Source organism: Chrysochloris asiatica, unplaced genomic scaffold, assembly GCF_000296735.1.
Source record: "Chrysochloris asiatica unplaced genomic scaffold, ChrAsi1.0 scaffold00037, whole genome shotgun sequence".
In the NCBI taxonomy this organism is placed as follows: Eukaryota; Metazoa; Chordata; class Mammalia; order Afrosoricida; family Chrysochloridae; genus Chrysochloris; species Chrysochloris asiatica.
The window spans coordinates 14,919,618-14,944,556 of NW_006408555.1; the positions used below are offsets into that span (position 1 = coordinate 14,919,618).

At 39.7% G+C, this 24,939-nt stretch overlaps 1 protein-coding gene across 1 annotated transcript in view; it reads left to right on the forward strand.

Annotated features, from left to right (window-relative positions):
• TMEM231 (transmembrane protein 231) overlaps positions 1 to 24,939 on the forward strand; it is a 39,671-nt gene that overhangs the window by 1,887 nt on the left and 12,845 nt on the right. Inside the window, exons 3-5 of the mRNA XM_006860159.1 lie at positions 16,564 to 16,692; positions 17,394 to 17,537; positions 23,282 to 23,363. Coding sequence (XP_006860221.1) covers positions 16,564 to 16,692; positions 17,394 to 17,537; positions 23,282 to 23,363 — 355 coding nt within the window. The remainder of the gene's footprint in view (positions 1 to 16,563; positions 16,693 to 17,393; positions 17,538 to 23,281; positions 23,364 to 24,939) is intronic.

A 24,939-nucleotide genomic window follows, 5' to 3' on the forward strand; every position in this document is an offset into this window, starting at 1 on the left:
TCTTTCTCCCGCGGAGCAGCTGGTAGTTTCGAACCGCTGACCTTAAGGTTCGCAGCCCGATTCGTAACCACTACGCTACCAGAGCTCCTTATAACACTGTGTGTACTGCATACTAATAACAGTAATATGTACAAAAACAGGACACTGGTCCTAACTAGGATACTGGCCAGTCGGGGACTACTGATATTTTGGTTCAGGATAAACAACTGCTTCCTTTATAGTCACCCCTTTCCTTTCATTTACTAAGAACATTTTCCTGTAGATGTGTGAAAATTCTGATCTTCCTTTTTCCATAGCTGAATCTCTTAGACACCTCTGAGATGATAGCCTAGGATTTAAGGTTATTTTAATTTGCTGGAGAAGAAAAAAAGAAATTCAGACTTTTCCCCAGCAACTCAATAAGAAGAAATGAAAGAAAAAAAACATACTGATAGTTCATATGAGTAACTATAAATAAAATATAATTCTGATTACTTTTTAATTTTTCTTTTTATAAAACTGTGTAACCACTGTAAAATATAAAAGAGCTACAGGTATATAATGAAGTCCTAGGGTGACACTGCAGGATAAGCACTGGACTGCGAACCGCATGTTGAAGGTTCAAACCCACCAGTCGCTTCTTAGAAACCTTATACAGGGTGGCTATGAGTCAGAACCAACTTGACAACAACAACAGATACAACCTGACAGAAAACCAAAGGTTCGCTGTGGTACATATAACAGTATTTGTTGATCAGCAATAGATGCAAGGACAGTTTGAATTGCAAGGTTGGCGGTTCATACTCACCAGTCACACCTGGAAAATCCTATACAGGGTCACTATGAGTTGGAACTGACTTGACAGGACTTAACAACAACATTAAATAGTTCATCAGATGGAAAAATTACAATGTACAGTTAGTTCATTATTTAATATTTGATTTATTGGCAATTTTCCACTATTAGGGCCCCTACTCAACTAACAAAATTTGGATACATCTTACACCTTTAAATACCAAATTGTAAAAACTTGGAATCAATGCTATTTGTTGAAATTATGAAAAGTAAGCAAGCAAATACAATAATGATAAACTCCCAGGAAATAAAAAGGAAAGGAAAACTTATTAGAGGTGTGAACAAGGTTTCATAAAAAAAAAACAAAAACAAAAACAAAAAACAGTCAGCTCATTGAAGAACTGCTCCATAGGGCTTCCAAGGCTATCATGAAAAAAAAACACCAGTTAACTCACTTAAGTAGAACTGCCGCCGAGGGCTTCCAAGGCTGTTCTCTATACGGGAGCAGACTGCCACATCTTTCTACCTAGAGCCAGTGGGGATTGGAGCTGCATTTGAGCACTTAACCTCAGCATCACCATAGCTCCTGAACAGAGTTTGTTGTTAAGTGCCATGGAGTCAGTTCTGACTCATAGCGACTTTGTAGCTATGAGGATTGGTTAGTAGATTGAACTGCAGGCTTTGAAATTAGTGGTGCACTGTTTCCCTTAGAGCGCCACACCAGAACAGAGTTTTACATAGTCATAAAGTTTTGAAGAGCAAAGATGTCAGCTTGAGGACTAAGGTGCGCCTGACTCAAGCCATGGTATTTTCAGTAACCTCAAATGCATGCAAAAGCTTGGACAGTGAATAAAGAAGACCATAAGAATTGATGCTTTTGAGTTATGGTGTTGGAGGAGAATATTGAAATTCCATAGGCTGCCAAAACAACCAATAGATCCATTCTGGAAGAAGTGCAGCCAGAGTGCTCCTTAGAGGCCAAGATGGTCAAGCTTCGTTTCTCATACTTTGGACATATTGTCAGGAGAGACGAGTCGCTGGAGAAGGATATCATGTTGGTAAAGTGGAGGGTCAGAGGAAAAGAGGAAGACCCCCAATTAGATGGATTGGCCAAGTGGCAGCATTGATGGACTCAACCATGGTAACAGTAGTGAGGTTGGCCCAGGATTGGGCAGTGTTTCGTTCTGCTGTGCATAAGGTCACTATGAGTCGGTACTGACTCCATGGCACCTAACAACAACAATTATATTGACTCACCAGAATGACAGTTTAACTAGGAAGGGTATGAGTCCGGGGTGGGGCTGGTGGAAGGACATGAGGAGAAGAAATGAACTGTTGATCTTTCCTTGTGGGAAGTCATAAAAGAATGACGAAAACAGAAAGAACATAGTGCTGATGTACATAGTTTTGTCATGGAGGAGTCCTATGGGGTAAGCACTACTAACCGCAGGGGCAGCAGTTCAAACCCACCGGCCACTATACAGAAGTGCTGTGAGTCAGAACCCACTCGACAGCGCTTACCAACAACACAGACATGGACATATACTTGGAGGCTTCAAAAAATATGTGGAAAAAAATCCCATTAACTTTCAATTCCATTTTCTCCTGAACTGTTTGATGCCCCCTCCTATTTCTAAATAATCAGATAAATGAGATGTGATATAAAAAACATTTTTCTTTGGTGGAAGTCTGCTGTTTTGGTTTTTAAATTGATTTTAAAAATAGGCCTAGAGTAGGAGATACTTCTTTCAGTAGTTGTTGGGAAGTGCCATCAAGTCAGTTCCAACCCTTAGTGACTTTACAGTTTACCAAATCAACCACATTAATCCGCAGCGCCACACCAGGTCCTCACTAATCATGACACATTGCCTATTTAGTCTTATTTGATATGCTAATGCCTCTGGAGAAGAATGTTGAAGTGGATTTATTTGTCATTGCCTCCCACTGTATTTCTTGGGTTCTATGCGCAGGTATTTTCTAAATGTGGAAACTTTATTTTTAATTTCAAACAGTCTTGGTGCTCTAGTGAAAAATCAGTCTTTGAAAACTCCGTGGAGCACACCTCTCTCTCTTCTGACACACGGGCTGCCCATGAGTTGGAATAGACTAGACAACAACAGCTGTTTTTTCATCATGCTCTTTTGGCTATTTGAGTTTGAAAAACAATCAATGAAGACTTAAAGCATTACAGAGATACAGAACTAGGTTTCATTTACTTGTTCTTTTTACTCTACTTTTACCAGCCTCCTTGGGAAGTTGGTTTCCTAGGTGGACTGCTGACTCACTCACCTCCTTATCTCAGTTACCAGAAACAGGAGTTATCTAAACTCCTGTTTAGAGCACTGTCACTCTGCCATCTCCCCACTCCAGCCAGGTGTATGCAGATTCTCATTTCAATCTCCCAAACCAAAACTCTGTATTTTTCTAATGCCCAGAACCACAAATTCTCCTTTAGCGGCTAGGTCACTTTACAATGTTGATAAAATACAAACCCCAAGCTTCTTTTTTCTTCGTCTTTTAAACCATTTTTTCCCTTCTTCTTCATTCTAGGCTAGTGTTTGCAAGTCATTTATGACCACAATCTCAAATACTAATGCTTTCCTTCCTGACAGCTCTTGGAGTGAAAATAGTTTATAAACATGAAATTAAAAAGAACCAAACAACACATCAGAAGATGTAATGGCTGTAAAAACTTCAATAGTAGCAATTCAAAAATGGGAATTGTCAGAGCAAAGGCTAAAATAGTTATTAAAGAAGGAGGCAGAAAGAGAGAAAGTGCCTCACCAACAAGAGCAGGTTTATTGGATTAACCTTGGAGGGGCCCCTGACCTGAGTCAAAGTCCCCCTTCCCATATAGGCTAGGCACTTTAATCCTTATTGTGGGTACAGAGGTCATGGTCATTTTACAGAAGAGTGGCAAGGTGGTATCTGGCTAGGTAGGGGAATTGCTTTCTTTTGGGGAACATGAAACTTAACAGCCTAAGAACTTGAGAAATGGAAACTTAAGTTACAACAGCCTAAGAGGTTTCTCTCAGGAATAAATGTAACAGGAAATGTATACAGTCTATATGAGTATAGATTTAAAGGCTGCTGAAGGACACACACATAAAATAAGAACAAATAATCCTTTATGACATGTTCATAGAAAGAAGGCAAATGGGAAGAACAGTTTCTTCTGTATCCTTCCAGAAATATATCCAATAGGATAGGAAGGAAACTTTTACAATTTATCTTTTTGTGAGGTGGGAATGTGTTACATACTCAAGATTTAATTTCAATGACTTTCTAAAGTGTTCATGTAAAAATAAGCAATGTTTACTTAATATTTTGATATTTTCTTGGGGCATAGAAGTAAGGCGTTAGGGTTAAGGTTAGAACTATGGCTACATGGAGAATAGGCCTAGGACTTTGTTTAGTGTTAGGGTTATGGTTAGGAATAGAGGTTATGGTTAGGACTACGGTTATGGTTAGGACTAGGGTTGTGGTTAGGGTTAGGAGTAGAGGTTGGGCTAGGGATGGGAGTAAGGCTTAGTCTAGTTTTAGGAATACAATTTTGTTTATTGTAATTTTTTTTACTTGAAATCAACTTAATTTTCTGTCCGCTTTTGAAAGTTCAGATACTACATACCCTCATTTTACTTTGTGTTTTCTTTTTGCTGCAAACTTTTGTCACTGGTTCCCTATTTTCAGTCATGTAAATCTGTTTTACTTTGGATACTTCTGTATCTAGATTAAGTTCTGGGGGATATTGTCATGTATATTAATTTCAGGTTGCCTTTTGCTGTTAATTCTCTGTCTTAAAAACTCGTTTTAATATTTTTGTAAGATTGGTCTGGTTTTCACAGATTAATTTTTGTTTATCTGGAGATACACTAATTTCACCGTCAAATTTGATGGAAATTTTTGCTGTATATATGATATGATTTTTTTTTTTAATCTTTTCATTCCATTTTTCCAGGAACTTTTTTTTTTTTTTTAATGTTTTATTGTGAATTATGTGATAGTTTTCATGGGAGAACATTAGTTTTTCATTCATCCTATCGTATATCGTTTCATTGCCATGGTTATAGTCCCCTCTATACATCATCAATCAACCAAAGGGTATATACCCTGTAAGCCCCCCCTCCCCCCTTATCAGCACACAGCCACTCTCCCTCTCTGATGGTCCCAGGGACCTCCGCTCCTAGACTGCAAAGTTAATCACTCCTCTCCTTGCTACAAAATGTCAGCCTTTACATTTCCAACCCTCACAGTCAGTCCTGATAACAATTATTCACTATTGTATCACAAGAGACCTATTCGCATCTCCTTTCATCAGTCCCACCTAGACAGATTAGATACTACTCAGTGGAGATTCTACCTTCCTTCCTCCATGCCCTCTGGATCTAGGTTCCCTCGTATGTGATTCTTGGTTGGCAAGTTTTTTTCTTTTAGAATTTTACCAAGCATGATGTCTTTGTCCAGGGACTGGTTCCTCGTGATAACATGTCCAAAGTATGAGAGATAAAGTTTCACCATCCTAGTTTCTAGGAAGCATTCTGGCTGTACCTCTTCCAAGAGAGATTTGTTTGTTCTTCTGGCAGTCTATGGTACTTTCAGTATTCTTCTCTAACACCATAACTCAAATGCATTCTTCTAATCTTCCATATTCACTGTCTAATTTTCACTGTCTAATATATGAAACGATTGCCAATACCATAGATTGGTTCACACTCACCTTAATCCTCAAATTGGTATCTTTGTTTTGTTGAAGTGCAGCAGATATCACTGATGCAATATGTCATTTGCTTTTTTAGCTGTTGCTTCCATGAGTACTGCTTTCTAAGCAAAATGAAATCTTTGACAACTTCAGTCTTTCCTCTATTTATCATGATGTTATTTGTTGGTCTAGTGGTGAGGATTTTTGTTTTCTTTACATTGAGTTACAATCCATACCAAAGGCTGTGCTCTTTGATTGTCATCAGTAAGTATGTTAAATTCTCTCTGCTTCCAGCAAGAAAGGTTGTATCATCTGTGTATCAGACCGGGTTGTTAATGAGCCTTCCTCCAATCCTGAAACGACATTCTTCTTCATGTAATCCAGCTTCCTCTCAGATTATTTGCCACCATACAGACATTGTGGTGGTGGTGGTGTGCTGTAGAGTAGGTTCTGATTCATAGGGACCTTGAATAGGGTTTCCAAGGCTATAAATCTTTACAGGAGCAGGAAGCCTCATCTTTCTCCTGGGGAACAGCTGGTAGCTTCGAACTGGTGACCTTGAGGTTAGCAGCCCAATTTGTAACCACTACACTACCAGAGTTTCTTTATCATACAGATAAATTTGGTGAAAGAATGTAACCCCAGCACACACCTTTCCTGATTTAAAAGCATTCCGTATCCCTTTGTTCTGTTCTAATAATTATCTCATGGTCTGTGTTCAGGTTCTTCATGAGCACAATGAAGTGTTCTAGAATACCCATTCTTAGAAATGCTGTCCATAGTTTCTCCTGGTCTACACAGTCGAAATCCTTCGTATAGTCAGTAAAGTACAGACATCTTTCTGTTGTTACCTGCTTTCAACCAAGATCCATCCATCTGATATCAGCAATGATAGCCATAGTTCCAAAGCCTCTTCTGAATTGACTTGAATCCCTGGCAGTGCCCTGTCGATTAATTGTTGCAGCTGTTTTTGAATTATCAGCAAAATTTTACTTGCATACCACATTGAGATATTGCTCAATGATTTACGCATTCTATTGAGTCACCTCTCTTTTGAATAAGCACAAATATGGATCTCTTCCAATCAGTTGGCTAAATTTCTCAGAATAGTTGAGTGAGAACCTCCAGAGCTGCATCAATTTGTTGAAAATTTTCAGTTTTTATTTTGTCAATTTCTGGAGCTTCGTTTGTTTTTTTTGCCAGTGCTTCCAGTACCATTGGTTAATGGTATTTACCTTTATTCACTTGAATGCTTACATTCTCCCTACCCTCATGTCTTCCGTAAGCTAATTTCATCTTTTCTTTGCCAACCTCTCTCTTGTATATTGCTTTCCCTATCAGCCAAATGAAAATGTGTCTATCCTTTACCCAGTGTATAATTTTCTTTTCCTTCCCATCCCTGGTAACTACTTATTTTAGCAAGAAAATCCTTTCTTAACTTTTTGCAACAGTGGTGTCAGACAATATTTGACCTTTTGTGATTGACTAATTTCACTCAGGAAAATTTCCTATAGGTTCATCCATGTTATGAGGTGTTTTTCAGATTCATCATTATTCAGTGTTGCATAGTATTCCATTATGTGTAGGTACCAAAGTTTCTATAACCATCCTTCTGTTGAAGGGCATTTAGGCTGTCTTCATTTTGTTTGCTGTTGTGAATAGCGCTGCAGTGAACATGGGTTTGCATGTATGTATACTTGTCACAGCTCTTTTTTCTTGAGGCTATATACCAAGTAAAGGACTTCTCATGTGGTGCATTAAGGATCAGCAGCTCAAACCTATGGAAAACCCTATACTGGATCACTATGAATCAGAAACAACCCTAGCAATGCTTGCCAACTACAACGTATGCCAAATAGAGAGATTGAGGTTCATATGGTATTTCTGTTTCCAACATTTTGAAAAAGTGCCATACCATTGACATCTGTGTCTTTTGTTGTACCAGTCAATACCAGGCTGTTTGGACTTCTGTGGCTGTTTCATAGGTTTTTGAGATTGAGCAGTGAGAAACCTCTACTTTGTACTTTTTAAAATAATGCTTTGCTTATCCAAGGTCTCTTTCCTGTCCATATAGTTAGTGATTAGTTTTTCCATGTTTTTAAAGAATGACGTTGGCATCTAGATTGGGATTGCATTATGTCTTATCGATTGCTTTGGGTAATTTTGACATTTTCACAATGCTAAGCCTTCCTATGAGTATGATATAGTCTTGCATTTTTGTAGGTCTCTTGTTTTTTCATAGTAGTGGTTTGTAATTTTCCTTGTATAGATCTTTTGTTTTTCTGTTCAGATTTATTCCTATTTCATATTTTTGGCAGCTATTTTAAATGGTATTTATTTCCTAGTTTCCTTTTCTGAGCTCTCTTTATTAGTGTAAAGGAATCCAGTGATTTTTGTATGTGGATCTTGTACTCTACCACGTTTCTGAATCTTGCAATGAGTTCCTATAATTTTCTTGCTGAGTCTTTGGGATTTTCTGTGTATAGGATCATATCATTTGCATTTAGAGACAGTTCATGTCTTCTTTGCCAATTTGAATGCCTTTAATTTCCCTTTCTTGTCTTATAGCTCTGGCTAAGACTTCCAACAGAGTAGTGAATAGGAGTGGTGATAAAGGGCATCCTTATCAGGTTCCTGTTCAGAAGGGGAATGCTTTCAGTTTCTATCTTTTGAGAGTACTGTTGACTTTGTATTTGTTGTTGTTATCCTGCCTTGGAGTCAGTTCCAACTCATAGTGACCCTGTACAGGGTTTCTGAGGCTGTAAATCTTTACTGGAGCAGAAAGCCTCATCTTTCTCCTGGGGAGCAGCTAGTGGTTTCAAACTGATGACCTGAAGGTTCGCAGCCCGATTCGTAACCACTATGCTCTTACAATGATGAATTTCCCTTCTATTCCCATTTTGTTGAATGTTTGAACTATGGTGTTGGTGAAGAAAATTGAGTATGATATGGACATCCAGGAGAATTAGCAAATCTGTTTTAGAAGAAGAAAAGCCCAAGTGTGCCTTAAAATTGAGGCTAGTGAGGCCTTTGTCTTATGTACTGTGTAAAAGCTCGTGAAGTTGAGGGTCAGTGAAAACTAGGAAGACCCAGAAGGAGGAGGAGTGACATGGTGTCTGCAAAGTGGCTCCAACAAAGGGACCGTCGTGAGTTTGCTTTGCTCTTACATCTTAGGGTTGCTGTGGGTCAGAGATGACTCCATGGCACCTAACTCTAACAACACTGAGGCAGAAAACTGTCCTGGATTATGGATCATCCAAATCCAAGTACAAAGTAGGAAGGTACTTGATTAAGGATGTCATACACAGAGGGTTTCTAGTAGGGAAGTTTTAACGGTTAAATCTTAGCTATGCCTTTAATTGATAGGAGGGTCTTACAAAGTGAAGATCTTTTAGCTCTTTTTTTCTTTTGAAAGTGTTCATACCTCCCTTGTATTACTGTTCCTCTTATAAGCCTGTCTGCTGAAAATTTAGCCAAGAGGGTGAGTTGATTCCAGACCTGAAGGGTGACCAAGAGCAATTATCATACTCTGGGCAGTCCACTAGTCTCTATCTGACTAGTAAGCCTGGTGTGGAGATTTGTCACTGATTTTGCAACTACACTTGTCTGTTGGGCATAGGTGTTGGCTGGTGTGGTGAGTCAGAAACTTTTTTTTTTTTAAAGCTTTAGTATATTTATTTTTTCTCTCTTTTTTTAAAGTTTTTATTGTGAATTGAGTGAAAGTTTACAGGGCAGATCATCAGTTTTACATCCAACAAATCATATACATTGTTTCATTATAATGATTATAATCTTCTCCATGTTCCATCAGTTAACAATATTTCTCTCTATTCATTTTAACTTTAAAAAAAATTTTTTTTTAAAAAACCACTCAGACATATATAATAATTTAAACCACCGAAGGGCACATTCTGCAAGCCTGCTTTGCAGCTCTCAGCCCTTTTCTTTCCACGAATCTAGAATCAGCTCTTCCCTCTCTCCGTGTCCTCCGTCTCTGGCGTCACTGCTTCTCTGGATAAGGACCTGCATTTTGCTTGTTCTCTTCTCCCTTGATGGTCTTAGGGTCCTCTGTTCCTGGATTGTGAAATTAACTACTCCCCCGTTTTCGTTACAAAACTTCTACCTTTACAATTTTGACAGTCACTATTAGTCATGATAACAATTAATCACTATTGAATCATAAGAATCTTATCCCCATCTCTTTATACCAGACCCATTTGGACAAGACAAAACTATTCAGTAGGGACTCTATCTCCCCGACCACACTTTTAAACTAAACTCCCTCTTGAAACTTTATAAGTCAGTCGCTTTGTGCCTTTATTGCCCCCTCATTTTAGGTAGCCAGTGTCTAAGTTGCCCGTTCCTATCTACCCTGTATACAGAGAGGATAGGATAGCATTGATACTTGATGTGAAGACTCCTTCCCTCTCTGTTGGTATTTTAAACTACTACCTCCATGAATATAGGTCAAGTCCATCAAATTGTAGCAATTTACCCTCATTTCCTTTATCAAAATTTTTTTTTAATCTTCCTCTTGTCGAGTTCTGATTATCAGGCCATCGAGGCTAGGTCCGATAAGTACTATCTGCAAGTTTGGGTGTGCTTGTGCATCTTCTCTCACGTCATATCAGCTGGATGCTTCACTCTCAGCTCTCCATGGTTATGTCCTTGTCCATATGACACTTGGCTCTGGTTTCCCCAGGTCTCACCTCACTTTGGACCAACCAGCCCTTCCTCTTCTCTCTCTCATCTCCAGGTCAATGGGAGTCTATGGAACGTGGTTAAACTCAGCCCATTTCTTGATTGCAGCCTTTTCCCCTCTTCTACTCACCAGTAGACCAACGTGGTCACCAGCAAGCTTACATGCCTGCTCATGTGTTCCTTTGAGTTTCAAATTTAGAGGGGGGCAGAAACATTTTAAACTGTCAATTGATTCTTTCTAAAAACTGTTTATAGTTAAAACACTGAAAACATTCTTACAAGTAGATGTTCATTTTGCTTTATTCTCTGGAAGGTTTCCACCTGACGCAGTCAGTCATTAATTTTTAGTTAATACCTAACACCCATTTTTTAGATGAGAAAATCAAGATTCAGAGAAGTGGCACAATTTTCTTGAATATTCAGTGAACAACTGTAGACTGAAACTCAATTCTTTCTTATCCATGGTTTATAGTACCAACCCTTATTGCAGCAAAATACTTTGATTTTCTAACTGAAAATAAAAGCCAGGCAGATAACAACCTGCACAGGAAGCCAAGGGAACAGTGGTTTTAGATCAAAGTGAAGAGTTGACTTTGCAGTTGCTAATTTGGGAAAATGCCTCATAAGTTGAAAATGGCTTTGGTCAGTTCACCTTGGACAACATCCCTAGAGACTTAATGTTTTAAAAGTTTAATTATTATTATTTTTTAACTTATTTTAATGCTGACACTTTACAGCAAAACATACAGCAGTTCAACACTTTCTACCTGTGCACTTCAGTGACAATGAGCACATTCTTTAATGGGCAGCTGTTCTCAGCATCCTTTTCTGGGTTGTTCCTCCCCCAGTAACATAAACTCACCACCTTGTTAGCTTCTTATGTAATCTTTTGAGTTGCTGTTATCAATTTGATTCTATATAAATAGTTCTTAAAAGTAAATAATGCTCAATGCAGACTCTTTTTTTTAACTAGTTGTGCTAAACTGTTGTTCAGGGGATATTCTGGATTTAAGGTTTAAAGAGTATCTTAAGTTAACAATTTCAAGGGTTCATCAGCCCACCATGGATCCAGAGAAATCTGGATTCTGTGTTAAATTCTGTTGTGCATTTTCTCCCTTTTGATCAGGATCCATCTGTGGAATCTTTGATCAAAATGTTCAGTATCTTCTGGTTTCATGGCAAAAGAAGCAGTTGGGTTATTCATTTTCAATGAGGGAAGAAAAACCCCCATGGAGTGACTTTTTCCCTCAATGAGGCTGACTCGGCTCTTTAAGATACTGTTGGATGTTGGGGTTATACATCTTTGTGGGAACACAAAACCTCATCTTTCTCCATGAAGTGGCTGGTGGGCTCAAACTTCTGACCTTATGGTTTGCAGTTCAGTGCTTTTTATATAGCGCTACTGTGCTCCCTTCTAAGAGCATAAGCCTACCATGTTTTCCTATCTATGGTACTTTATAATGTTGACCAGGAGATAGGCTTACCATAGTTTTCATTGCCTGTGCCTATACAAATATGAAGAAAGCTGTCATCAAAACTTGCAAGAGGGCATCAGAAATTGGAAAGAAAACCCTGGAGACAATACTAAAGCATTTTAATCTCTAAGAACCAAATGGAGAACAGGTACAGGGAGGTCAAAAGTCAGTCAAAACATAGACCACTCATTTTCAAAGGCTGCTGAAGAGTCTAGCACCAAAGGGTTTTAGTTCCAATGCGAATTGTTTTTGAAATGCTGTGTCACCAGTGTTCTTCATGGCACAAAGGACAGAATTACTTAGAAAAGCACGCATAGCTACGTAGTTCCGTGATGAAAAAAACCTCAGTTGTGAAGAGGTGCCAGAAGTCTCTGGATCCATTTATTTTGCTTGTATTTTTCTTTCTATGATAACAGGTAAATATATGTCTTAAGTCTGTTGGTGGGTGCCATCAAGTCAATTTTTCTCTCACAGCAGCCTCTTAGGAGAAATTACAACTGCCCCATAGGGTTTTCTGGAGCACTGATGTTGGAATGAGACACATTGGGCTGCTAACTGCCAGGTATAGAGTTGTAATCCACCAGCAGAAAGATGAGGCATCTTCCTCATGGGTCTGTTTTCCTCGTTGATAAGTCAGGACTCAAAGGATTAGGGCCTACCCTACTCTAGTATGTTTTGGTGGTGATGTGCCCTGTAGTCAGTTCCGACTCATAGCGACCCTACATAAGGTTTCCGAGGCTGTAAATCTTTAAGGGAACCTTAAATCTTTCTCCCATGGAACAGCTGGTAGCTTTGAACTGCTGACCTTGAGGTTAGTAGCCTGACTCGTAATCACTACGCTACCAGAGCTCCTTCCAGTACGTTTTACAGGGCCCCATTCACAAGTACAGGGATTAGGATTTCAAAATCTCCTTTTGGAGGACAGAGTTACATCCATAGCATCCCTGAACCTCTCTGAGCCTTGATCTTCTCATCCATACAATGCTGATGTTTGTTCTGTGTACATTCTGGCTTATTCTAAAGATCAAATGACATGAGATTCCCCCCTGTCCCTCCACACACAAGGATGGGATTGGAATCTAGAGTCTTCTGGCAGTTCTCTCCAGACCACATCCTTTTTTGCAAGCTGAGAAATCTAATCTTATTGTCCAACCCTAAGGATCCAGAAGGCATGGGCCCACTAAAGAACATTAACCCAGTTTTGTCTTCCAAGTATTTCTAGATAACAACTGAAGAAAATTCCAGGTAAATAAATAGGCAGTACTTTTTCTCTTTTTCCCCCACTCATATTTGGTAAACAGGGCCTTGGTAACTTGATGATCTGCTTCGGTAGCAGATATTCCTCCCCTCTACCTGTGAGACTGATCAGAACAGGACAGAGAAGATAGTATCCAACAGAAGGAAGAGGCTAGATTTCCCTACAACGTTGTGGTTGTTGTGGCTTCTGAGGAGCAGCTGGTGAGTTTGAACCCCTGACTTTGCCTATCCTCCAGCGCCACACCAGGACTCCTCCCTATAAAACATGGATGAGGCCACTCTCTGGGAGTAGGGCCCAGAACCTCATCAGCTGAAGGTAAAGCTGTTTGATACTCTGAGTAAGTGTCAACTGCTACAGTTTGATGAACTGGACTTTTGCTTATGGATGAGGTTACTCAAAATTCCAACTGGAATGGGTGATTCTTCAGATTAAGGAATATGCTTATCTCCTCAGTGTACTGGGCTAATAGAAATGGGCAGTTTAGACATTGGCTTTCAAAAACAGGGGTGCTATAAAGGTATGGACTCCTGGTGTGACACTGTAGGACCAGCACTGGACTGTGATCCAAGAGGTTGGCAGGTCAAATCTACCAGCCGCTCCTTGGAAACCTTATACAGGGTTGCCATGAGTCAGAGTTGACTCGATGGCACTTAATAATAGCAACAGAATAAGAACATTATCATCCAGAAGGAATGTAATGATTGAAATGGTATGCTCAATCTTTTTCTTCTCAAGTGTCATTCAGTTGGCTTTAATTCTAATGACACTGTGTCCAACAGAACAGAACACTGCCCAGTCCTGGGCCATCCGTACAACCGTTGTTTTGTTTGAGCCCATTGGTACAGTCACTGTGTCAACCCATCTCATTGAGGATCTTAATCTTTTTCACTTTATCAGGTATAATGTCCTCTCCAGGGACTAGTCTTTCTTGATAACGTTTTCAAGGTACGTGAAAATAAATCTCGCCATCCACTGTTCTTAAGCAACACTCTGGCTGTACTTCTTCCAAGACAGATTTGTTCATTCTTCTGGCAGTCCATGGTGTATGTAAGCCTTTGGCGCCATAATTCAAAGGTGTCAATTCTTTGGTCTTCCCTTTCATTGTCCAGCTTTTGTATGTGTATGAGGCGATTGACAGTTTGCTTGGGTCAGGCACACTTAGTTAGCTAGTACTGTCCTGATTTTAACCTCCACAGTATCCCCTTGTTCTATTCGAACAGCTGCCTTTTGGTCTATGTACAGTTTCAGCATGAACACAATTAGGTATCCTGAAATTCCTATTCTTCACAGAGCTAACCATAATGTGTGCTAGCCACATAGTCGAATGCCTTTGTGCAGTCAGTAAAACACAGGTTAACATCTATCTGGTGCTCTTTGCTTTAGCTAAGATCTGTGTGACATCAGTAATGATATCCTCCCTTCCAGGTCCTCTTCTCAGTCTGTTTTGAATTTTTGGTACTTCCTTGTTAATGTACTGCTGTAATCATTCTTGAAATTACCTTCAGCAGAATTTTACTTGCTTGTGATGGTGATATTGTTCAATAATTTTGCATTCTGTTGGATCACCTTTCTTTGGCATGGCACAAATATGGATCTCTTCCAGTAGGTTGACCCCGTAACTCTCTTCCAAATTTCTTAGCATAGATGAGTAAACGCTTCCAGTATTACATCCATTTGTTGAAACATCTCCACTGGTGTTCTGTCAATTCCTTGAACCTTGTTTTACACCAGGTTGAACTTCTTCCTTCAGTACCATAGGTTCTTGATCATACGCTGCATCCTAAACAGGAGTCCTGGTGTGGCACCTGGTGTGACTTCAGCGTCAGTGGTTCAAACTCAATATCTGCTCCTCATAAACCTTATACAGGGTTGCTATGAGTCGGAACCGACTCCATGGCACTTAACAACAACAACATGGTTGACCCTGCACAGGGTTTCCGGGGCTGTAAATCTTTATGGGAGCAGAACGCCCCATCTTTCTCCCGCAGAACCGCTGGTAGTTTCTAACTGCGGACCTTCAGGTTAGCAGCCCGATTCATAACCACTATGCTACCAGAACTCCTCACATACCGTGTTAAGTACCCTCCAAATCGGTTCTTTCCCTTGCACGACAGAATGAAGCAGTGATCCTGCACTGCCCTCACCATTGTTGGCACGTTTGAGCCCATTGCTTCTGCCACTTTGTCAGTCCTTCTCCATGTGTATAGTCATCTTTTTGTTGTTGTTAAAAGGTATTTGCAATAATAAATAAGTCATTGGTCTTACAAAATTCTTTTATGCATTTTCTGTCATTGTTTGTATCACCAAGGCCGTACTTTCCAACTACTCATCCTTCTTTCCAAACTTTACATTCCAATCACCAACAGTTATCAATGAATACTGATTGTATGTTTGTCCAATGTCAGATTATACAAGTTAGTAAAAATCATCAATTTCTTTATCTTTGGCATTAGTAGTTAGTGTGCACATTTGAATGATAGTCATATGAAGTGGTCTTCCTTGTCGTTGTTAGGTGCCGTGGAGTCAGTTCTGACAGCAACTTGCTGAGACTATAAATGTTTACAGGAGTAGAGAGCCTCTTCTTTCTCCTGTGGAGCAGCTGGTGGGTTTGAACTGCCAACCTTATGGCTCACAGAACAGTACTTATCTTATAGCATCACACCAGGACTCCATAAAGATTTAAAGCCTAGGAAACCCTACAGGGCAGCTCTACTCTGACCTATAGGGTCTCCCTGAGTTTAAAATGACTCATAGGCACAAAACAACATATAGCTTGATGGCGGGGATAGTTGTATGCTGTGGAATCGGTTCTGACTCACAGTGACCCAATATAGGATTTCCGAGGCTGTACATCTTTATGGAAGCAGAAAGCTTCATCTTTCTCTTGTGGAGCGGCTGGTAAGTTCGAACTGCTGATCTTGCAGTCAGCAGCCCAACTCATAATCCCCTATACTACCAGGACTCCTTATATATCATTTATAAGGCATGTTTCCCTTCTCAGAGCTCTGTTTTCCCTTTATATCCATAATTTATGAAATATCTGTGCCGTTTTAATGGCTTGTTGATTTTACTTAGTTTCCTTTTTCATTTTATTGATTGGTGATAAAAGATGCATTAGGCTTGAAAGTGCTTACATCAATGAGGAGATGGGAATTTGGAACAAAGACACTTAATGGTTAAAACGTGAAAACAAAGGGTGATGCTGTCCTGTTCTGTTTGTATAGGTAATGAATGCATAATGATGAGGCTGAAGCGATTTAACTAGACCTTTTTTTTTTTTGGTATTCTGAAAAGTTGAATTCTAGAGCAATAGAAGATAATTCTGATGTGCTATTTAAATTTTCCTTACAAACTTAGGCATGAGTTTTTTTTTTAAAAAAGGAAATACACCACCAACAAAACAAAAGAGATCAAATGAAACCATTGGAAGCAGCTGCTTTTTGCTGTTGTTAATATCAGTTCAAGTCCTCGTCTGGCCCTTGAACATTTGAGAACAAGGACCAAGCACATTGTGTATCTTTCCCGAGTCTTAATCCACTGACAGCTGTGTGTGGTTTTCTTTTTCCTTGGGTGAGGGAGATAATGCCCGTATATAGCAGGACAGTGGATCATGCTTCCTGAACTTATTAAAGAGTAGCCCTCTTTGGGTTTTCTAGACTAGAGAAGAAGACAAGAACCAGGATGGGAAAATGGATGCATTGCATTTGAAACTGGACCTTCCCCTGCAGTCCACGGAGCATGTGCTTGGTGTGCAGCTCATCTTGACTTTCTCCTACCAGCTGCATGTGAGTTGACTCACTGGGGAGACCAGCCTTCTCCCTACCCCCACCCCCACCCCCCTTGGCCTTTAATAGAACAGAGTCCTCTTTCTGATTTCTTTGAATACCCATTCTTTTCCGAGGAGTAATTTGGGATGTAAATTAGGTAAAATGCATATTTCTCATCAGTGTCATTAATTAATACGACCTACCAGTACTTCAAGGATCTCTGGTAGCGTGGTGGTTACGAATCGGGCTGCTAACCTCAAGGTCGACAGTTCGAAACTACCAGCCATTCCGCAGGAAAAAGATGAGGCTTTTTGCTCCTGTAAAGATTTATAGCCTTGGAAACCCTGTGCAGGGAGGGTCACTATGAGTCAGAACCGACTCCACGGTGCTTAACAACAACCACAACAACGAATACTTCAGGAGCACTGTTGGTTAAGTGGCCAAATGCTCATCTACTATCTGCATGGTCACTGGTACGAACCCACCAGCCTCTCCACAGAAGGAAGTGGTAGTCTGTTCCCGAAACATCCCCCTGCGGCAGTTCTGCTCTGTCCTGTAGGGTTTGTTTGTAGTTCAGGGGGGTTCTGGGGGCTTCCTGCATAGCTCACCTGTGTATGTGAAGGACCACTGGGCTTCAGGTCCAGACAGACGACTCCTAGGGCCCAGAGACCTTCTAATGTGACCACAGTGGTTTTCATGTCTGCTTTTAATGATTTCAGAGGATGTCCACGTTCGTGATGCAGAGCATGGCATTTATCCAGTCCTCCTTCCCTGTTCCGGGGTCGGAGTTGTATGTGAATGGAGACCTGAAGCTACAGCAGAAGCAGCCCCTAAGCTATAGTGGCTTAGATGTGCGGTACAACGTAAGGATGCGTCTTACTGCTCAATTTCTTTGTTTCTGTGTGTTGTTGTTGATCAAGTTCTTTGAAGATGGAGAAAAAGTTGGAAATAGTTTTTTTGTGTGTGAGTTGTAAAGAGGAGGACTTCTGAGGAATACTTGCTAGGAATACTTTTAAAATATAGAGACAAATTTACCTACTTTTACACCTAGACAGAGAAAAAAGGCAAAAAAAAAAATACCTATTTTTATCTTTATCAAATAACTTTTTTACTGTTTTGGGTTAAACACACACACACACATACTTACTTATATGTTGTTGTTGTGAAGTGCTGTTGAGTTGGTTCCAACTCATAGTGACCCTGGATAGGGTTTCTAAAGAGCAGCTGGTGGATTTGAATGTGGTTAGCAGTCCAGTGATTATCTTATAGCGCCACCCAGGACTCCACATGATATAGTTGTTGTTGTTAGGTGCTGTCGAGTCAATTCCAATTCATAATGACCCTGTATACAACAGAACAAAACACTGTCTGGTCCTGCGCCATGCTCACAGTTGCTGCACTTGAGCCATTGCTGCTGCCACAGGGCCAGTCCATCTCGTTGGGGGTCTTCCACATACATACACAGGGTATATTCCAAGTGATATTTTTTGGTTAACATAAAACATTTGAAAACTAATACTGTTGTATTGTTGTTAGGTGCCATCGAGTTGGTTCTGGCTCATAGTGACCCTATGCACAACAGAAGGAAACACTGCCTGGTCCTGTGCCATCCTCACAATTGTTATATTTGAGCCCATTGCTGCTGCCACTCTGTCAATCCATCTCATTGAGGGTCTTCCTCTTTTGTACCAAGAATGATGTCCAAAGTAGTAGAGATGAAGTCTTGCCATCCTCGCTTGTAAAGAGCATTCTGACTGTCCCTCTTCCAAGATAGATTTGTTTGTTGTTTTAGCAGTTCATGGTACTTTCAATGTTCTTTGCCAATACTATAACTCAAATGCACCGCTTTTTCTACTGTCTTCCTTATTAATTGTCCAAATTTCACATGCATATGAGGTGATTAAAAATACCATGGCTTGGGTCAGGTGTACTTTAGTTCTCAGTGACATCATTGCTTTTGAATGCTTTCAGGAGGTCTTTTGCAGCAAATTTACCTAATTTAACACTTTGATTTCTTGATTGCTGCTTCTTTTGAGTACTGAGAAAATGAAGTTTTTGACTACTTCAATCTTCTCTTCATTTATCATGTTGTTATTTATTGGTCTACTTGTGAAGATTTTTGTTTTCTTTACATTGAGCTGCAACCCATTCTGAAGACTGTAGTCTTTGATGTTCATCAGTAAGTATTTCAAGTCCTCTTCACTTCTAGCAATCAAGGTGGTATCATTTGCATATCACAGGTTGTTAATGAAGCTTCTTCCAAACATGATGCTACGTTCTTTTTATAATCTAGCTTCTCAAATTATATCCTCAACAAACACATTGAATAAGTATGGTGAAAGGATACAACCTTGATGTACCACTTTCTGATTTTGAATGATTAAGTGTCCCCTTGTTCTGTTCAAACTACTGCCTCTTGGTCTTTGTTCCTTCACAAGGTTCCTTTTGAGCACATTTAAGTGTTCTGGAATACCTATACTTTACAATTTTATCCATAGTTTGTTATGATATACACAGTCAAATATTTTGCCATAGTCAATAAAGCACAAGTAAACATCTTTCTGGTATTCTATTTTCAACCAAGATACATCTGACATCAGCAATGATATCTTTACTTACATGTGCACTCCTGAATCCGGCTTGAATTTCTGGCAGCTCTTTTGTCAATGTACTTCTTCAACTGTTTTTGAATTACTTTCTACAAAATTTTATTTGCATATGATATTAATGATATTGTTTAATGAATTCTGCATTCTGTTGGGTCACCTTTCTTTTGAATGGACACAAATAAGGATCTCTCCCAATAGATTGGCAGCTAGCTGCCTTTCAAATTTGTTGGTATAGACAAGTGAGTACTTCCAGAACTGCATCAGTTTGTTGAAATGTGTCAATCGGTGTTCTGCCAGCTCTTTGCCAGTGCCTTTGATGTGGCTTGGTGGTCTTCCATTAATACCATCTGTTCTTGATCATATACTACCTCTTGAAATGGTGGCACACTGAACAATTATTTTTTGGTACAGTGACTCTGTGTATTCCATCTTCTTTTGAGGCTTCCCATGTCATTCAATATTTGGTCACAGAATCCTTCAATATTACAGCCTGCTACTTGAATGTTTTCTCAGCTCTTTCAGTTTGAGAAGAACACTGAGTGTATTTTTCCCTTTTGGTTTTCTAACTCCAAGTCTTTGCACATTTCATTAAGTGCTTTGTCTTGAGCCTCTCTTTGGAGTGTTCTGTTCCGGTCTTCTACTTCATTATTTCCTCCAGTTGTTTTAACATTGCTGTGTTCAATAGAAAGATTCAGAGTCATTTCTGAAATCCATTTTCATCTTTTCTTTCTTTCCTGGCTTTAAAAAGACTTTCTGGTTTGCTCATGTACGATGCTCTTGATGTCATGCCACAACTCCTCTGGTCTTCAGTTGTTAGTATTCAATGTGACAAATCTGTTCTTGAGTTGGCCTCTTAATTCAGTTAGGACAAACTCAAGGTTGTAGTTTTGCTCTTACGGACTTGTTTGAATTTTCTCTAGCTAAGGCTGACTATGGAATAGACCAGCAAATGCTGTGGTGAAAGACTATAAACCTGATGCACACCTTTCCTGATTTTAAACCACTCAGCATCCCCTTGTTCTGTTTGAAGGTCTATGTGCAGGTTCCTCATGAGTGTAATGAAGTGTTCCGGAATACTCATTCTCCGCAATGCTGTCCATACCTTGTCATGAGCCACACAATCAAAATCCTTTGCATAGTGAATAAAGCACAGATAAACATCTTTCAGGTATTCTCTGCTTTCAGCCAGGATCCATCAGACGTCAGCAATGATATCCTTCATTCCATGGCTTCTTCTGAATCCAGCTTGTACTTGTGGAAGTTCTCAGTCTGTGTGTGGTTGCAGCCACTTTTGTGTTATCTTTAACAAATTTTACTTGCACACTATATTAATGATAGTGTCCGATAATTTCCATGTTCCATTGGGTCACGTCTCTTTTGAATGAGCACAAATATGGATCTTTTCCAGTCAGTTGGCCCAGTAGTTGTCATCAAAATTTCTTAGCATAGATGAATGAGTGCCTCCAGTGCTACATAAGTTTGTTCAAAGATGTAAATTTGTATTCCATCAATTCCCATTGCCTTGTTATTTGCTAATGCCTTTAGTGCACCTTGGATGTCTTCCTTCAGTAACATTGAGTCTTGATCATGTGCTAGCTCTTGAAATGGTTGAACATCGATTATTTCTTTTTGGTACAGTGACTCTGCATTCCTTCCATCTTCTTTTGATGCTTTCTTCATCATTCAATATATTGCCCATTTTGTTGTTGTTAAGTGCTGTTGAGTCAATTCTGAGTCATTTCCTTCAATATTGCAAGTTGAGGCTTGACTTTTTCTTGAGTTTCCTCAGCTTGAGAAATGCTGAGTGTGTTCTTCCATTTTGGTTTTGTAACTCAAGGTCTTTTAACATTTCTTTATATTTGACTTTGTCTTGTCGAGCTGACCTTTGAAACTTCTGTTCAGATCTTTTACCTCCTTATTGCTTCCATTTGCTTTAGCACCTTTACACTGGAGAGCAAGTTTCAGAGTCTCGTCTGACATCCATTTTGGTCTTTTCCTCCTTTCTGTCTTCTTGATGACCTTTTGCTTTATTCTCGTATGATATTCTTGATGTCATCCCATAACTCTTATGGTCTCTGGTTTTTAGTATCTAAATTCATCAAATCTATTCTTCATATGATCTCTAAATTCAGGTAAGGATATGTTCAAGGTCATATTTTAGCTCTTTTGGACTTGTTTTCATTTTCTTCAGCTTCAGCCTAGTAAAACATGAGATTGTCAGATTCAAAATGGCCAATACTAGTCCATATGAGCTCAGTAGGATATCAGGGTTCATGTGATCCATTTTGTATTTGACGAGTTCCAATTTTCCTAGATTCATGCTTGGTACATTCCATGTTCCAATTATTAATTGATGTTTACAGCTATTTATCTTTGAGTTTTGCCCCATCAGCAAATGAGGGTCCCAAAGGCTTTACTCTATTTGCATCATCACGGTCAACTCTACTTTGGGGAGGCAGCTCTTCCTGGCATATTTTAAGTGCTTTCCAACCTGAGTAGCTCATTTTCCAGCACTCTATCTGACAGTATCCTGAAGCTCTTCATCATGTTTCAGTAGTCAGTATTCTAGAGCTGACAGTGTTCTACTGCTATTCATAAGGTTTTCAGTGACAAAATATTCAGAAGTAGTCCGCCTTTCCTTCTTCCTAGTCTGTCTGTCTTCATCCGGAGGCTCTGCGGAAACCTGTCTACCATATGTGATGCTGCTGATATTTAAAATACCAGTGGCATAGCTTCCAGAACCACAGCAACCAACATGCAAGCCACCACAGTACAACAAGCTGACAGATGAGCAGTGGATACGTGGACACACGCAATGTATTGCACATGTACTGTATGTCAGCCCTATCAACCCAGCAGTCTCCTGAGCTACCTGCAGGCATCATTCCATCTGCTTGCCGTATCACGGCCCCCTTTGCTCCATACCTACCACACTGGCCTTACCTTTGAGCCCCTGGAGCAGCTCCCACCATTCCTTGTGCCAATAGGCTTATTGAACTACTCCATTCAAGTCCCTGTTCAGTGTCTCCTTTCCACAGCCCTTTCCTGACACTTCTTTCTAAAACATCCTTTCCCCCTCCATCAGTCCTCTCACACCCAGATGTATTTTTCTAATTGCCACCTACATATCAAAAACAGGTGGCATATTGTGTGCTTGGCACTTGGTAAACACTCAGACACATTTGCTGAAAGACTGAGCTCTCATTGTACATATGAGAATACTTGGGTGTACAGGGGTTAATGAATTTTCCCAAAGTGCCACTATGTGAAAAAAAGAACCAGGAATTATCTGCTTGAGTCCAGAAGTCATGTCTGCAACCACTTGTTCCTTTTTGAAGCTGAGATAGTATCAATTGTTAGAACTTTAAAGCAGGGCTATTTCAGATAAAATGTAAGGACATATGGTTATCTAGATATAATTATTTTGAAGTGTCATTGAGTCAGTTCAAAGCAAACTTGTGGTCCAGTACTTACCTAGTACTATAGTGCCCAATTAAATATAGATAAGTAACAAAGAAAGTGAACTATACATATAATCCGACACTCATTAAATCAGATTATATTAACGGAATATGATCTTAAAGGACAGGAAATGGTTTCCTTCTTCATTTTATCCTTTTCAATCTCTACATTTAAAAGAGGTAAGCTAGAGAGACCCCAGAGAAGAACAAGAACAAGATAAAGGATTTGGATATAGGGTTTATTTAAAAATGAAAGACACTATTTCTCTCATTCGAATACATAGGAGTACTTTATAAATAGATCAAAAACCTGTAAGAGTTGTATACTTGCTCCATTTTTATCCACATAACAGTGTGAAAGTAAATCGACCTAAGTTGTTGCAAGAGAGAGTTTAATTGCCCTCAAAGATTCCTGACTCTGGAACAGTCCACCAAGAACAAGAGTGTATGCTCTGGAATCAGCTTGGGTGGTGGACAGGAGGGCAGGGAGATTGGCGGCGAGGCAGCTCGGGCTCACACCATGTCCTGTGATTCCAGGTGTCTGTGATCAATGGAGCCAGCCCTTTTGCTTATGACTATGACCTCACCCACATTGTTGCTGCCTACCAAGAAAGGAACGGTGAGTTACAGGTGGTGTTCATTCAACCCTTGGTCAAAGACTTTCCAGGTTAGTGGAAACAGTGGATTGAAATTCTTGTCCTATGAAAATATGAAACTGGTCAGCAGTATGAGAGATAAGTGGTTACCCAGGATTTGCCTATTCCTCCCTTAGATTACACCTGTGGTTGGTTCATTGTTGTTGCTGTTAAGTGCTATAGAGTCAGTACCCACCCATAGCGAACCTGTACAAGATTTCCAAGAAGCAGTTGTAGATCTTGTGGTTAGCGGTCTAGTGTAGGTTAGTTGCTGTTGTTGTTAGGTGCCATTGACTCGGAACAGCCTCATAGCGACCCTAAGTGCATCAGAATGAAACACTCTCCAGTCCCGCGCCAACCTCACAGTTGTTGCTACATTTGAGTGAATTGTTGCTGCCACTGTGCCAATCTGTCTCCTTAGGGGTCTTCCACTTTTTCTCCAATGCTCCACTTTACCAAACATGATATTCTACTCCAGGGACTGCTTCTGAAGTATGACAGACAAAGTCTGGCCATCTGGCTTTCAAGGAGCATTTTAGCTGTACTTCCAACACAGACTGGTTTGTGCTTTTAACAATCCATGGCACTTTTAGTATTCTTCTCCAATACCATAACTAAATGCCTCAGTTCTTTTAAAGTCTTCCTTATTCACTGTCCAACTTTCACATGCATATGAAGTTATTGAAAATATCATGGCTTGGGTCAGACACATCTTAATCCTCAAACTGACATCTTTGCTCGTGAACACTTTAAAGAGGTCTTGTGCAGCAGATTTGCCTAATTCAATATGTTGCCTGATTGCTTGATTGTTGCTTCCATGAGTGTTGATGGTTAATCTGAGCAAAATGAAGTCTTTGACAACTTCAATCTTTCTCCATTTGTATGGGTGTTGTTTATTGGTCTAGTGGTGAGGACTTTTTGTTGTTTCTTGGCCCAGTGATAAGAGTTTTTGTTTTCTTTACATTGAGGTATAACCCATACCATAGTTACTTCATCAGTAATTTATTTTAATACCTCATCGCTTTCAGCAACCAGGGAGGTTGTATCATCTGCATATTGCAGGTTGTTAATGAGTCTTCCCTCCAATCCAGATGCCATGTTTTTCTTCATATTATCCAGCTTCTTGGAGTATTTGCTCAGCATACAGACTGAGTAAGTATGGTGAAAGATTATAACCCTGGCACATACCTTTCCTAATTTTAAACTATTTGGTGTTCTCTTTTTCTGTTCAAACAACTGCCTCTTGGTTCCAGTTAGTAGTGATGATTAATTGCCACAGTTAATATTCACAAGTACCTACTTTAAAAAAAAAAATCGAAGACAAAGACAAATAGCTGTCATTTGCTGGCACCCTTTGATTGTTTTGCTGTCTCTATAGTTTTGCCTTTTCCATTATGTCATTGCCTTCTTGCCTGCATGGTTTCTGTTGAGAAATCTGAGCTTAATCTGATTTGCTTGCCTTTGTAGGTTATATTTCTCTTTTCCCTAGCTGCTTTCAAGATGCTGTCTTTATCTTTGATTTTGGAGAGCTTGATTGTCTTTTAGGGTCTATCCATCCTG